Source organism: Martes martes (assembly GCF_963455335.1).
Source record: "Martes martes genome assembly, chromosome: 11".
NCBI classification, from domain to species: domain Eukaryota; kingdom Metazoa; phylum Chordata; class Mammalia; order Carnivora; family Mustelidae; genus Martes; species Martes martes.
Genome location: NC_137899.1, coordinates 25,166,338 through 25,182,645, shown reverse-complemented (window position 1 = coordinate 25,182,645; position 16,308 = coordinate 25,166,338). Strand labels below are relative to the sequence as shown.

The following is a 16,308-nucleotide window of genomic DNA, read 5'->3' as shown; positions in this document are numbered from 1 at the left end:
TTATAGGTGTGTACATGAGGGGAAAAAAAGTATATATTCAGTACTCTGTGCATTTCAGACAAGCCCTGAGGCCTTGGCATGTCACCGCCACGGATAGGGGAGGGGCTGCTGTGAGGGAATATCTAGAAACCAGAAAGAGACAAATGTTGGACACAAACACATTTGCCTTCCCTTTCATCCCTTTCGTCTTACAGCCGTGGTAGTATCTGATAATAGCACCTGATACTGATCTGGTAGTTATAGCCTAATATTTAAACTCTATGTAATATGTTCCTACTCTTAGGAATGACCCAGTGACTTGCTGCTTGACTTGTAGCTAGTGATTAGAGTTTGCTATCAGTCTTTTAACCTCTGTAAGATAGTCTAAAGGACCCAACCTAGCAGGTTAAAATAGCCCTTCATTATATATTCATGGAGTATTTAGATCTAAGATCAATTTAGTTGTGCTTTCATGAAGTGATGAATGTGTGTGGGAGAGAGAGAGGTGGATAGAGTTGATTCACTGGTGTTGAGACAGACTGAGAGTCTGAGATATAGTTCCGTGTTTAGCTCCTAGCTTTGCTACAGTTGTACAAGGTTTTAAGTAGCCAGTGTCCAAAAGGGCTGTCCCTAACTCCTTTTCCACAAAGCCCTGGTTGAGCCATCATGTTTACCTTGATTTCTTATTTCTTGATTTCATTTGTCAAAGATTTTAAAACAGTACTTCTCATCAGTAACTTTCTCAGGGTCCTGAACCCGCAAGAGGACCACCAAGAGGGGTGGCCCACCCATGCCTAGAGGTCACGTGGTCCTTGTAATCCCCTCAGAATCCTGAGTTATCCGAGCAAATCGTATTTCCATTCATTTAGTTACAGGTCAGAAGTAAAAGCAAGGCAAGATGTGAAACCAGACATCCGACAGCCTCCATTCACGGACTACAGGCAGCCGCCACTGGACTACAGGCAGCCGCCGGGAGGGGACTACCAGCAACCCCCACCCTCGGACTACAGGCAGCCTCCCCTGCTGGACTACAGGCAGCACTCCCCTGACACCAGGCAGTACCCTCTGGCGGACTACAGGCAGCCCCAGGTACCTCAGAGACCCTGTCACATTTCGGTTTCTAATGAACAAACCTGTAACACACACACACACACACACACACACACACACACACCTCTGATACATTTATTAATGGTGCTCAACAGCAGTGAACGAGAAAACCCAAAGGAGAGGTAATATCACTCAGGCCTGTGTGCAGTCCTTACGTTTGCCAAGTAAATGGATGAATACCAGAGTAAACATGCTCTATAGTAGTTTTGTTGTTTTTTTTTTTTTTAAGATTTTATTTATTTGCGAGAGACAGACAGAGACAGGGAGAGAGCACAAGCAGGGAGGAGAGGGACAAGCCGGCTCCCTGCTGGACAGGGAGCCCAATCTGAGACTCGATCCCAGGATTCTGGGATCATGACCCAAGCCAAGGCAGATGCTCAACCGACTGAGCCACCCAGGCGCCCCTACAGTAGTTTTCTTACTGACCAAGTCAACTGCATTAAGATCTTCTTGAATCTTTGGAATTTCATCTTGCCTTTTACTAGATGGTGAAGTCAGGGTACTTTTTCTCACAATATCACATCATTGGAGATATTAACTATAAGAGAGAAGGAGAACAGAGAGACTGACTACAGAAGCTTCTCTAATCTTAAACAACTATTGATTCCATTTTCTGCCCAAATCTAAAGGATTTTGATTATTTCACTGTGGACATGGAGAAAGGAGCCAAAGGATTTGGATTCAGCATTCGTGGAGGAAGAGAATACAAAATGGATTTGTACGTGTTGAGATTGGCAGAGGACGGGCCTGCAATACGGAACGGAAGGATGAGGGTAAGAACACTTTCCTTTTTACAGAACCACTTAATTCTGAGAGAAGAACCCACGGTAGTATCAGAGCGCCAAAGCCGGCGATTCAGCAATCAGGTTTGGCTTAGGGTTTGCCCTCTCTCCGTTGCATGACTCTGTTTTCTAAAAGTTTGGTCTAATGTTATTTAAGAATTATATTATTTCTCATTTTCTTTCATGTAGCTTTCCAATTGGCAAATCTCATTGTAATGTTTTAAAGATACAGTTTCTCTGAAGAGCGAACTAAAGAAAATGTACAGAGTAGCCTAAGGAATAGTTTGGAATCAAGTCACAGATCCATAACTTTTCCTATAGTTTGATGATATTTCGTTTTCATTTGAGAGTAAATCTTTTGAAATTTTTTTTTGTTTTATGCTTTCTTTTCTTCAAGTTTATTAATCAAATGGTTCTTTGTTTCTTTGGAAAGATTTCTCTTGAGTTGACTGGTCTTTTGGCTTTGATACTGGAAAAAAGGGGACTCGGCTTCTTGGACACATGTTGTCCTTAAAAATGGTGACATTTTCCAAGTAGAGTGCAAGTTGAGGTGGATTTTTTTAATGTATAGGATTTTGAGGCATCTGATGGGTAATGGATTCCATCTAAAGGTATAAAACAAAACGAGGAGAATAGAGACTATTAGTGCCTCTCTCTCCCTTTCTTTCTACAAAATGGCCAATCGTAAGCACATAATAAGTTAGCCATGATAAACAAAATCTAGAATTCGTTCTTGCCCTCCCTCTTTGTCCTTTAAATTAATACAGAAAAGCTGTGGTTCTTGGCTTCTGGAACCTCGGATTCTTGGGCTGAGCTTTACCAGCCACTTGCTCCCAAATAACTAAATGAATTTGTTATTCCTACCACCAAGTCTACCGTATCTGTGATTTTCATCCCCGTGTCAGTGAATCATCCACAATACAAAGTGGGAAGAACATAAATCATGTCAGTTTTTCTCCCACCCTTCACAATTCTTGACAACTGGGAAGTATCCTGGCTGGAATGCGAACCCAGGCAAGGGCTGACTCGAGAGCCTGAGAGCCTCTGCCCTGCACCTCCCCTTACCCCATCTATAGAGGGTTTTAGGTGAGGTGACCTGGCTTCCCTAAACACAGAAGGTCACTTTCTTAACATGATGCAAAGCCAACTCACAAGGGATTAAATAAACCAAATTCTTTGTGGTGCAGGTAAAAACCACACAGCACAAAGGCCATGAGTGAAGTGACTGGACCCCTAGAAGAGAGGATAGCCCACCTACCCTGCAGTGGACTCCAGACGTGGCCTGCGTGGGTTCCAAATGGTGGCACATTTTTAAACAAATGATCTAAATGGCTGCTGATATATACAGTACTCCCAAGGCATAGAAGCCTAAATATAGAAGTAATCTTCTGTTAAAAGAATATTCTTTCTTAGAGAATTCAAGCCCGAGCAGTCGTTCTCTGCTGGGTCCCTGGCATCAGCATCACCTGGGAACATGTCAGACATGCAAATCCTGAGCCCCACCGCAGACCTACAGAATCAGAAACCCTAGGAGTGGGGTCAGCATTGTTTGATTCACCCCCTGGTGAATCTGATGCAAGGTGAAGTTTGAGAACTTCTAACTGAGCCCGAGGGAAGCTGACTTGACAAGGTAGGACAAAGATAGGATGTGTGTGGCTCAGGCTTTGGTAATTCCCCCCAGGTCTTGTCAAAGGAGATTTCCATCCTGTTCCAGCAGTTTAACTGAGATTTCTAAACCCATGTAAACACAGATTTAGAATTCTGTAGGCAGGTGCTCAATTTTATGAAAGATGCTTTTTCTTCTGGCAAGTGATAAAAATGAGTCCTCTACCTGCGTTTCAGAAAATGGTGTTTTAACTTCTTTTCACAGATTATAAAAATAAGCAGTATTTTATAATTTTACATGCCAGTTTTATGGGGCAACCTATTCTTCTGTGTACAAGCTATCTAAAAGGAATTTTTATGGCTGGTTTGAGATAATATGGATTAGTTTATTGGGGACTATTATATATATATACATATATATATATTTCCAGCACTTAATTCTCAAAGAAAAGGAACCACTTGGGAGTCACAGAAATCCCATGGATAAAATTTTACTAGTTGATTTTATCTCCAATCTGTAAATTAAGGCTGGGAATGTAGCAGAGATGAATGGAAGACTTTTTTCCTGCTCTTTATGGGTTATATTTAATACTCAAATGTTGGCAGGGGTTGGTTTCTCACTCAGGGACCAGTGGAGAATTTGTCCAGGGTGACTGACTTCCTGTCAGGGAAAAGGACAACTTCACCACATAAGTTCAAAGGTGACCGTATTATCTACTGTCAGAATTAGGTAACTACTTTATATCTGCATGGTTGTTCTTCACCATAGCACATAATTAAATCAGATCTTGTTTTAATGTTTATTATCAAATTTTAATCCTTTGAGCTAGTGTTCTGTACCTTCGTCTGTGCTTATCAGGAATTGGCAATAACCTGTGATTCACAGATGTGTTTCAATTATTTTGGCAAGGACCAGGACCGATAAATATTTGCATGACTCTGATTTGATTACTTTAGACTAATGCACAAACTGGATAATAAGGTTACCAATTTGGAAATTTTACAATAAAATCAATCAGGGGCCCATTTTTCATCATACCGTAAGACTCGCCCTTGATACCTCTGGGGCCCAGACACATACACAGATCCTAATCATCCCTACAGGTGATGCTTACAAGGCAGCTCTTTACTCCATGGATATTATGACTTGGTTGTAAAGTTCCAAGACTCCTGAGAAAAATAGGTGGACAAGAGATTCATGGGCTAGCATTAAAAATAAGCTCAAGACGCAGAGAAGCCAGCACCAGGTCCTTCCCAGCCTTTAAAACACGAAGGCACATTTCTCCTTGTTAATGTGATCCCTTCACCTTCAGTCTTAATCCATCATATCCTCTACGCGCAAACTGAACACACACCCACTTAATGATCAAATAAATGTGGGAAAAAGATTATATTTTCCCCCCTTTCTCATGATCGGAAAAATCCAGATAATATCTGATCATAGCTGGATATCTTAGATGAAACACAGTATAATAGAACTACTCACATCAGAATTACTGTGAAAGAGCTGGATGATTCTGAAAGAACATTTCCTGTAACAACTAATGAATTACCAGGCTCGTGGGTCAGGGATGTAAATAATAGCTCTTTTGAACACTTAGTTATTGCACCAAACATTAGCCTCTGAACCGGGGACTTTTCCTGGGTCTTTTACGATAGCCCTTGTTGTAGGACAGTGGTGGCATTTAGTTGTACAAGAAAGCCAGGTGCCCTGGTGCCAGGGGAGGTGGGGAGCATGGGTGTAAGGACACCCTCCTCACACTGGGGGTTTGAAGAAACTGTGGCACAGATACATATTTTTAAAGCATGTCTGGGGCACCTGGGAGGCTCAGTCAGTTGAGTGTCTGACTCTTGATTTCAGCTCAGGTCATGATCTGAGGGTCGTGAGATCAAGGCCTGTGTTGGGCTCCGTGCTAGGCCTGGAAACTGCTTAGGATTCTGTCTCCCTCTCCTTCTCCCTCGGCCTCTCCCTGCTCTGTGTGCACAAGCACCTTCTCTCTCCCTTAAAAAAAAAAAAAAAAAAAAAAGTTGAGCAGACAAAACATAATCTGTAAATGCAGAAAATACAGGGAATAGAAAATAGAAACATAACCATCGTGTCTGATTGCTTTTCTTCAGTCACTCAGGAAGGCTAATGTCATAAAAACACAAATGACATTCAGTTTTTAAGCAAAAGTGTAAGAACTTATTAGAAACAATTAATGGATATGTTTTAAAAAGGAGACTGTTTTCCAGTTTGTAAAATAGTCTAATAGAGCTGAGAGGGATAAAATTTTGTACTGATGAATAAATCTCTGGTACAAAGCTCTTAGGGACACAATGTAATTAAAAACTGAAAATAAATAGGAAACACAGGCAAAGAATAATGAATATACAAAATAATTCACTGGTGAAGCAGGGGGATCTTAAGAAATCAAGAGACATTTGGAAGAAAGGATAGTAGTTCTAATCACGTAAATAGTCTGACAGTCAAGTTAAAAAAGACTCTGAAAGGAGACCAAGTTTGGTCTTGAAAAGGTAAAGTATTATCCTGTTTCCATATAACATAATATAGTCTCCATTTCCATAAAACATACTTTCTATTATAAAAAAGAGCATCATTTTTTTAGCTTCATCACCTTAACAGCTGTGTAACAATTGTATATACCTTTTTAGCATCAAATAAGCTTATTTATAAAATGGCTTATCTTCTTGAAATTCATATGCACAAGTCTGCCTGCAGTGGGCCTCAGGGTAACCTAAAAAGTCTTGGTAGACTGAACAAGTGCAAAAAAGATATTGCTTATCCATCTTTTTTTTTTTTTTGCTTTTATTTAAATTCCAGTTAATTAACATGCAGTATAATATTAGTTTCAGGTATAGAATTTAGTGATTCAGTACTCAACATTTAACATCCAGGGCTCATCACAACTCCTTAATCCCCAACACCTATTTCCCCCATCTCCCCACACCCACCCCCACCTCTGGTGACCATCACTTTGTTCTCCGTAGTCAAGAATCTGTTTCTTGGTTTGCCGCTCTTTTTTCCCCTACGATCATTTGCTTTTGTTTCTTAAACTCCACATACGAATGAAATCATATGGTATTTGTCTTTCTCTGACTGACTCACTTGCTTAACATAGCACACCCCATCTGTGTCATTACAAATGGCAAGACGTCGTTCTTTTTGATGCCTGAGTAATATTCCCTTATACATATATGCATCCCATTTTCTTTATCTATTCATCAGTCGATGAGCATTTGGGCTCATTCCATAGTTTGGCTGTTGTTGATAATGCTGCTGTAAATATCCGGGTACATGTATCCCTTCGAATCACTATTTTTGTGTCCTTTGGATAAATACCTAGTAGTGCAATTGCTGGATCATATGGCAGTTCTGTTTTTGTAGGTGTGAACACTAGCAATTATTCAAGCCCCCACAAACCCTAGCTCTGCTTAAAAAACCCGTGACTCAACTTCCCCACACACTCCAGCCCCCAGAGAACCACCACTCTAAACAAACATTCATCATTCCTTCCAGTTTTACTACAAATGTGTGTATCTCTCAACTATATTATTCATTTAGTTTTGCACACTTGGGGAACTTTATGTAAATGAATCCTATTGTACATGTCCTTCTCTGTAGTTTGGTTTTTATACTCTATACTCATAAGACTCATCCATGTTGATACATAACGCTTTAGTTCACTTATTTGCACTACTGCAAATCATTCCATTGTATGAATATGCTATAGTTGATAGTAGTTATCCATGGAGATTCGAGATTTTCCATGTCAATGGACATTCGAGTTGAGCTTCTCTTAACTAACACAATCCTTATACGTATTTCCTGCTGCGCATATGCAAGAATTTTTCTAGCTAGACGATCTACCTAGGTGGGCACATATTTAGCTTAACTAAATAACACAAAAATATTTTCCTAAGTGGTGATACAAATTTATACACATATGAACAGTGTAAAAGAGTTTCCCCTACTACAAATACTCACAAAACTTCTATTTCAGCTTTTAACAGGTAGGTAGAAAATGACACATCATTTAGGTTTAAATTTGCATCTCTTGATTAAATATGGTGTTCATCATCTTTTCTTATGTTTATTCAGCATTTGTGTTTTCTCTTAAACAAAAATGCCTATTCACACATTTTCCCTATTTTCTGTTGAATTGTTTTTTATTTTCATATTGATTTGAGAAGTTTCCATATATTCTTGGTGATAGTTTTTCATCAATTGCTATGTTGCAAATATCTTACTTCAGTTTTTGATTTGTAGTTTCACTTTATTTCTGTTGTGCTTTGGTAAATACAAAGCCTTAATTTTAGTGTAATTGACTAAATAAACCCTTTCCTTCATAGTTCCCACTTTCTGTGTTGTCTTTGAAAAAAATTGTTCCCTCATTCATATTCCTAAAGATTTCCTGTATCTTTTTCTTAAAGTTCTATCCTTTTGCTCTTCATTTCTAAGTCTTTAATCATCTAGGATTGATTTCTCTGTGTACTGTAACAAAGAAACCCAGTTTTGGTTTTTCTACATGGATAACCACCTGCCACAGCATCATTGGTTGAATACCCCTCATTTTACCCCAGTCTGCAATGGTAGCCCTATAATGAATAAAATTTCTATGTGCAAAGGCCTGTTTATAGATTATTTACCCTGTTCTGCTGTTTTATGTGTCTATGCCTACATCAACTCTCTACTTATCTACTTTTTAGTAAGACTTGACTTTTGATAGAAAAACTATCCATCCGCTCATCCCTGGACACGCATCTTAACTTTTCAGGAGTGTCTGGATGTTCTTGAATTTTTGCCCTTCAATATAAATTTTTAGAATTTGCTTGTCCTAGTAGGATTTGTATTAGAATTGTTTGGAATCTATAAAAAATATGGGAAAACTCTATAATATTTATAATCTTTATAATATTGAATCTTTCTATCCATGAACATGATGTAATCCATTTATTTAGGTTTTCCATAAACTGCTCAAAGTTTATGGGGTTTTTTTTCCCATAACATACCTGCAAATATTTTGCTAGACTGACTCTAGGCACTTTGTTTTATTTTTGTTCTTGTTATAATATTTTTATTTTTTTAAAGATTGTATTTATTTATTTGACAGAGAGAGAGAGAGACAGTGAGAAAGGGAACACAAGCAGGGGGAGTGGGAGAGGGAGACACAGGCTTCCCGAGGAGCAGGGAGCCCGATGCAAGGCTCGCTTCCAGGACCCCAGGATCATGATTCGACCTGAATGCAGTTGCTCTTCTGCCGTCAGAAGAGGGGTGACTGAACCACCCAGGCACCCCTATTTATTAATTTTTTTTAGAGAGAGAGAGCCTGCGTGCATGAGCATGGGGGAGGGGCAGAAGGAGAGAGAGAGAGAGAATCCTAAGCAGCCTCTGCACTCAGCACCAAGCCCAGTGTGGGCTCAATCTCACAACGCTGAGATCATGACCTGAGCCGAAATCAAGACTCAGATGCTCAACTGAGCCACCCCAATACATAGTATTCTTAATGTAATATTAAGATAAACTGTCACCAGTGAAAAGAAAGAATTGATTTTTGCATGTTGATCAATTGTATCATGCAAAATTACTAAACTTTTTTTATTAATTCAAGTAATTTATCTGTAGCTACCTCAGGATTTTCTACATAGGTAAACACATTTTTGGCAAATAATGAGAGTTCCGGGTCTTTTAAGTTCTTTCATTTTTTTTCTTATTTTACTGCACATATTCAACTTCCAATGTGACTCTAAATAGAAGTGGTCAAAGCAAGCACTCTTGTTCTGTTTCTAGTCTTAAATGGAATGCTTTTAACATTTCACCACTAAACATAATGTTTGATGAGTTTATATAGATAACCTTTATCAGATTAAGAATGTTCCCTTCTATTACCAGTTTGCTAGGCAGTTTGTTAGGAATTGGTGTTGAATTTTATGTACTATTTCTATATCCATGGGAAGTATCATATGATCTTTTTTAACATGCTGATTAATATGGTTAATCATATTAATAGGTTTTTATGTTATTATCACTCTTGATTTCCTCAGATAAGTCCTCTTTTTATGCCTTGCTCAGTTCAGTTCCTGATTATCCTTTTAGGATATTTTTATCTTTGTTTTTGAGTAAGATTGGCCTGAGTTTTTTTCCTGTAGTGTTGCTGGATGATTTTGATATTAATGTTGTTCTAGCCTTATCAGGTGAGAAAGAATAATCCTTTCTGTGGTTGTCATTGTTGTTGCTGTCCAGGAAAGTTTATGTAAGCTGAGAATTGTCCTTGCATGTTTGGTAGAATGAACCTGTAAACCCAACCAAACCTCATATGTTTTCTTCATGTGAAAATTTTAAATCACTAATTACATTTCTATAAGAACTAGGGTATGTATTCTTCAGGTTTTCCATTTCTTTTTGAGTCAATTCTAATAAATTTCCTTTTTCTAATAATTTGCCTATTCCATCTTAGTTTCCAACGTGTTTTTAATGTTATCTTATTATATCTTTAATGTCTGAAGGATTTGTTTTTATGTCCTGATCTCACTTATTTGATTGCTGTTTCTTTGTGCATTCTTTGTTTTACCTTTATTAATCATGCCAGAGATTTGTCCATTTTTCCATTTCTTTACAGAACTAGCTTTCATATTTTTCTCTTGCTTATTCATTACTGCTTTTCTACTTAGTATCTCTCTGCCTCCATTTTCTTTTACTGTTTTTTTTTTTTAAATGCTCCTTAAGTTAGATGCTGAGGTCAGTAATTCTCCATTTTTCTCCATTTCTATTAATAATGTATGAATTTAAGGCTGTGGTTTTGCTATGTAGTATGTTCATGATTTAAGTTCTAAATATATTTTAATTTCTACTGTGATTTCCTCTTTGACTCATAGATCATTTAGAAGGTGCTTCTTTTGTATTTTTAAATGTATGGGGGTTTTCTGGCTAGTTGTTTATTCTTGATTTCTAGTGAGTCCTTGTCCCTGCTACAAGCTTGCCTGAGAACTCCACAGACAAGGGACTAGGTCTGCACCCTCTCAAGGCCCTCATGATGCACTCACCACTGGGTTCTAGGCAGAGAGCAGCCTGGTGTCTTTACCCTCTGATACCTCAGCTGTGCAGAAGAAGCTCTGCTTGGGCCCACAGTCTCAGAAAGAGGGAGGGAGGGTCCCAAATTCACATTCCTGCCTGGGCTGGGCAGGGAATATGAATGTGTGAGGCATGGAGAGCTCTTGCCCCTTCTGAGGAGCAGCCAAAGTGAGCCCAGGCCAACTGCTAATCAGAGGGGATGCTGGCTTTCTCCTTCTAAGTCTTCCATCTTTCAAGAGAAAGCAAAAACCCATATTTTTAAGAATCAACCAGAGCTGAAAAAATGTTCTTTTTTAATTTAAAAAGGTGTGCATGCAAAACAAAACAAGTCTGCAGGCAATGTGTGGATCACAACTACCTTTTTTTGTTTTTTTTTCTTCTTTTTTTTAAAATTAATATATAGTGTACTATTTGTTTCAGAGGTACAGGTCTGTGATTCATCAGTCTTACACAAGTCACAGTGCTCACCATAGCACATACCCTCCCCAGTGTCCATCCTCCAGCCACCCCCTCCCTTCCACCTTCCTCCCCTTCAGCAACCCTCAGTTTGTTTCCTGAGATTATGGTTTGTCTCCCTCTCTGGTTTTGTCTTGTTTCATTTTTTCCCTCCCTTCCCCTATGATCCTCTGTCTTGTTTCTCAAATTCCTCATATCAGTGAGATCCATATGATAATTGTCTTTCTCTGATTGACTTACTTCACTTAGCATAATGCCCTCTAGTACTATGCACATCATTGCAAATGGCAAGGTTTCATTTCTTTTGATAGCTGCATAGTATTCCATTGTATATATATACCACATCTTCTTTATCCATTCATCTGTTGATGGACATCTAGGCTCTTTCCATAGTTTGGCTATCGTGGACATTGCTGTATAAACATTGGGGTGCATGTGTCCCTTCAGATCACTACATTTGTTTCTTTAGGGTAAATAACAAGTAGTGTGATTGCTGGGTCGTAGGGTAGCTCTATTTTCAACTTTTTGAGGGACCTCCATACTGCTTCCAGAGTGACTGCATCAGACTGCATTCCCACTTATGTTGTAGGAGGGTTCCCCTTTCTCCTCATCCTTGCTAACATCTGTCATTTCCTGATTTAATTTTAGCCATTCCGACCGGTGTGAGGTGGTATCTCACTGTGGTTTTGATCTGGATTTCCCTGATTCCAAGTGCTATTGAGCACTTTTTCATGTCTGTTGGCCATTTGGATGTCTTCTTTGCAGAAATGTCTGTTCGTTATCTTCTGCCCATTTCCTGATGGGATTCTTTGTTCTTTGGGTGTTGAGTTTGATAAGTTCTTTATAGATTTTGGATACTAGCCCTTTTTCTGATAAGTCATTTGCAAATATCTTCTCCCATTCTGTCAGTTGTCTTTTGGTTTCATTGACTGTTTCCTTTGCTGTGCAAAAGCTTTTGATCTTGATGAAGTCTCACTTTTTCATTTTTGCCCTTGCTTCCCTTGCCTTTGGCGATGTTTCTAAGAAGAAGTTGCTGTGGCTGAGGTCGAAGAGGTTGCCGCCTGTGTTCTCCTCAAGGATTTTGATGGATGCCTGTCTCACATTGAGGTCTATCATCCATTTTGAGTCTATTTTTGTGTGTGGTGAAAGAAGTGGTCCAGTTTCATTCTTCTGCATGTGGCTGTCCAATTCTCCCAACACCATTTATTGAAGAGACTATCTTTCTTCCATTGGACATGCTTTCCTGCCTTGTCAAAGATTAGTTGACCATAGAGTTGAGGGCCCATTTCTGGGCTCTCTATTCTATTCCATTGATCTATGTGTCTGTTTTTGTGTGAGTACCATACTGTCTTGATGATGACAGCTTTGTAATAGAGCTTGAAGTCTGGAATTGTGATGCAGCCAGTTTTGGTTTTCTTTTTCAACATTCCTCTGGCTATTCGGAGTCTTTTCTGGTTCCATATAAATTTTACAATTATTTGTTCCATTTCTGTGGGAAAAAGTTGATGGCATTTTGATAGGGTTTGGATTAAATGTGTAGATTGCTGTAGGGGCACCTGGGTGGCTCAGTTGTTAAACATCTGCCTTTGGCTCAGGTCATGATCCCAGGAGCCTGGGATTGAGCCCCACATCTGGCTCCCTACTCAGCAGGAAGCCTGCTTCTCTCTCTCCTCCTCCTGCTTGTGTTCCCTCTCTTGCTGTGTATCTCTGTGTCAGATAAATAAATAAAATCTTTAAAAAGAAAATGTGTAGATATCTCTAGGTAGCATAGACATTTTCACAAAATTTGTCCTTCCAATCCATGAGCATGGAACATTTTTCCATTTCTTTATGTCTTCCTCAATTTCTTTCATGAGTACTTTATAGTTTTCTGAGTGCAGATACTTTGCCTCTTTGGTTAGATTTATTCTTAGGTATCTTATGGTTTTGAGTGCAATTATAAATGGGACTGACTCCTTAATTTCTCTTTCTTCTGTCTTGCTGTTGGTATATAGAAATGCCAACTTATTTCTGTGCATTGATTTTATATCCCAACACTTTACTGAATTCCTGTAGGAGTTCTAGTCGTTTTGAAGTCTTTTGGGTTTTCCACATAAAGTATCATATATTCTGCAAAGAGTGAGAGTTTGACTATTTCTTTGCCAATTTGGATGACTTTTATTTCTTTTTGTTGTCTGATTGCTCTTGCTAGAACTTCTAGTACTCTGTTGAATAGCATTGGTGATAGTGGATAGCCCTGTCGTGTTCCTGACCTTAGGGGAAAAGCTCTCAGTTTGTCCCCATTGAGAATGATATTTGCTGTGGGTTTTTCATAGATGGCTTTGATGCTATCGAGGTATGTACCCTCAATCCCTACACTGTGAAGAGTTTTGATCAAGAAAGGATGCTGTACTTTATCAAGTGCTTTTTCTGTATCTATCATATGGTGTTATCATATGGTTCTTGTTCTTTCTTTTATTAATGTATTTTGTCACATTGATTGATTTGTGGATGTTGAACCAACCTAGCAGCCCAGAAATAAATCCCATTTGGTTGTGGTGAATAATCCTTTTCATATACTGTTGGATCCTATTGGCTAGTGTTTTGCTGAGAATTTTTGCATCCATGTTCATCAGGGATATTGGTCTGTAATTCTCCTTTTTGATGGGGTCTTTGTCTGGTATTGGGATCAAGGTAATGTTGGCCTCATAAAATGAGTTTGGAAATTTTCCTTGCATTTCTATTTTTTGGAAGAATTTCAGGAGACTAAGTATTCATTGTTCTTTAAATGTTGTGTAGAATTTCCCTGGAAGCCGTCTGGTCCTGGGCTCTAGTTATTGGGAGATTTTTGATGACTGTTTCAATCTTCTTACTGGTTATGGGTCCGTTCAGGCTTTCTATTTCTTCCTGATTCAGTTTTGGTAGTTTATGTCTCTAGAAATGCATCCGTTTCTTCCAGATTGTCTAACTTGCTGGTGCATAGTGGCTCATAATATGTTCTTATAATTGTTTGTATTTCTTTGGTGTTGGGTGTGATCTCTCCTCTATCATTTATGATTTTATTAATTTGGGTCCTTTCTCTTTTCTTTTGGATAAGTCTGGCCAGGGGTTTATCCATCTTATTCTTTCAAAGAACCAGCTCCTAGTTTCGTTGATTTGTTCTACTGTTCTTTTAGTTTCTATCTCATTGTTTTCTGCTCTGCTCTTTATTATTTCTCTTCTCCTGCTGGGTTTCAGCTTTCTTTGTTGTTCTTTCTCCAGCTTCTTTAGGTGTAGGGGTAGGTTGTATAGTTAAGGCCTTTCTTGTTTCTTGAGAAAGGCTTGTATGGCTATATACTTTCCTCTCAGGACTGCCTTTGCTGTATGTCAAAGATTTTGAACAGTTGTGTTTTCATTTTCATTTGTTTCCATGAACTTTTTAAATTCTTTAATTTCCTGGTTGACCCATTCTTTCTTTAGTAGGGTACTCTTTGGCCTCCATGTATTGGAGTTCTCTCCAACTTTCCTCTTGTGGTTGAGTTCTAGTTTCAAAGCACTGTGGTCTGAAAATATGCAGGGAATGATCCTAATCTTTTGGTACTGGTTGAGACCTGATTTGTGACCCAAGATGTGATCTATTCTGGAGAATGTTCCATATGCACTAGATAAGAATATGTATTCTGTTGCTTTGGGATGGCATGTTCTGAATATATCTGTGATGTCCACCTGGTCCGGTGTGTCATTTAAGGCCTTTATTTCCTTGTTGATCTTTTGCTTAGGTGATCTGTCCATTTCAGTGAGGGGGGTGTCATATTCCCCTACTATTACTGTATTATTGTCAATGTGTTTCTTTGATTTTGTTATTAATTGGTTTATATAGTTGGCTGCTCCCATGTTAGGGGCATAGATATTTAAAATGGTTAGATCTTCTTGTTGGACAGACCCTTTAAGTATGATATAGTGTCCTTCCTTATCTGTTAGTATAATCTTTGGCTTAACATCTAATTTATCTAATATAACGATTGCCACCCCAGCTTTCTTTTGATGTCCATTAACATGGTAAATGATTTTCCATCCCCTCACTTTAACTCTGCAGGTGTCTTTGGGTCTAAAATGAGTTTCTTGTAGACAGCATATTAATGGTGTGTTGTTTTTTTTTTTTTTAATCCATTCTGATACCCTGTGTCTTTTGATTGGGGCATTTAGCCCATTTACATTCAGGGTAACTATTGAAAGATATGAATTTAGTGCTATTGTATTGCCTGTAAGGTGACTATTACTGTATATTGTCTCAGTTCCTCTTTGGTCTGTTACTTTTAGGCTCTCTCTTTGCTTAGAGGACCCCTTTCAATATTTCTTGTAGGGCTGGTTTGGTGTTTGCAAATTCTTTTAGTTTTTGTTTTTCCTGGAAGCTTTTTTTTGTCTCTTCTTCTATTTTCAGTGATAGCCTAGCTGGATATAGTATTCTTGGCTGCATATTTTTCTCACTTAGTGCTCTGAATATATTATACCAGTCCTTTCTGGCCTGCCGGGTCTCTGGTGATAGGTCTTCTAACAATCTCTACCATTGTAGGTTACAGACCTCTTGTCCCAAGCTGCTTTCAAGATTTTCTCTTTGTCTTTGAGATTTGAAAGCTTTACTATTAGATGACAGGATGTTGACCTATTTTTATTGATTTTGAGGCAGGTTCTATGTGCCTCCTGGATTTTGTTGCCTGTTTCTTTCCCCAAATTAAAGAAGTTCTCTGCTATAATGTGCTCCAATATATCTTCTACCCCCCTCTCTCTTTCTTCTTCTCCTGGGATCCCAATTATTCTAATGTTATGTCATATTATGGTATAACTTATCTCTCGAATTCTCCCTTTGTGATCCAATAGTTGTTTATCTCTCTTTTTCTCAGCTGCTTTATTCTCCATCATTTGGTCTTCTATATCACTAAATCTCTCTTCTGCCTCATTTATCCTAGCAGTAAGTGCCTCCATTTTTTTATTGCACCTCATTAATAACTTTTTTTTTTTTATTTCAACTTGGTTAGGTTTTGGTTCTTCTATTTCTCCAGCAAGGGATTCTCTAGTATCTTCTATGCTTTTTTCAAGCCCAGCTAGTATCTTTATAATCGTCATTGTGAACTCTAGTTCTGACATCTTACTAATGTCTATATTGATTAGGTCCCTAGCAGTCAGTCAATCGGTACTGCCTCTTGTTCTTTTTGAAGAACAAGAAAAACTCTTGTGGTGAGTTTTTCTGCATTGTCATTATGTCCAGAGATGAATAGATGAATGAGAGAACAAAATGCTATAAGGGTAACAACAACCCCAGAAACGTATACACTAAACAAATCAGAA

The 16,308-nt window shown here is 38.5% G+C and overlaps 1 protein-coding gene across 3 annotated transcripts in view; it reads left to right on the top strand.

Moving 5' to 3' along the window:
- MAGI2 (membrane associated guanylate kinase, WW and PDZ domain containing 2) overlaps window positions 1-16,308 on the top strand; it is a gene marked incomplete at its 3' end in the record, with an annotated part of 1,345,444 nt that overhangs the window by 1,226,503 nt on the left and 102,633 nt on the right. For all 3 annotated transcript variants that reach the window (XM_080818052.1, XM_080818051.1, XM_080818053.1), the window contains 2 exons: window positions 849-1,068; window positions 1,719-1,862. In XM_080818052.1, the coding sequence (XP_080674178.1) occupies window positions 849-1,068; window positions 1,719-1,862 (364 nt within the window). The remainder of the gene's footprint in view (window positions 1-848; window positions 1,069-1,718; window positions 1,863-16,308) is intronic.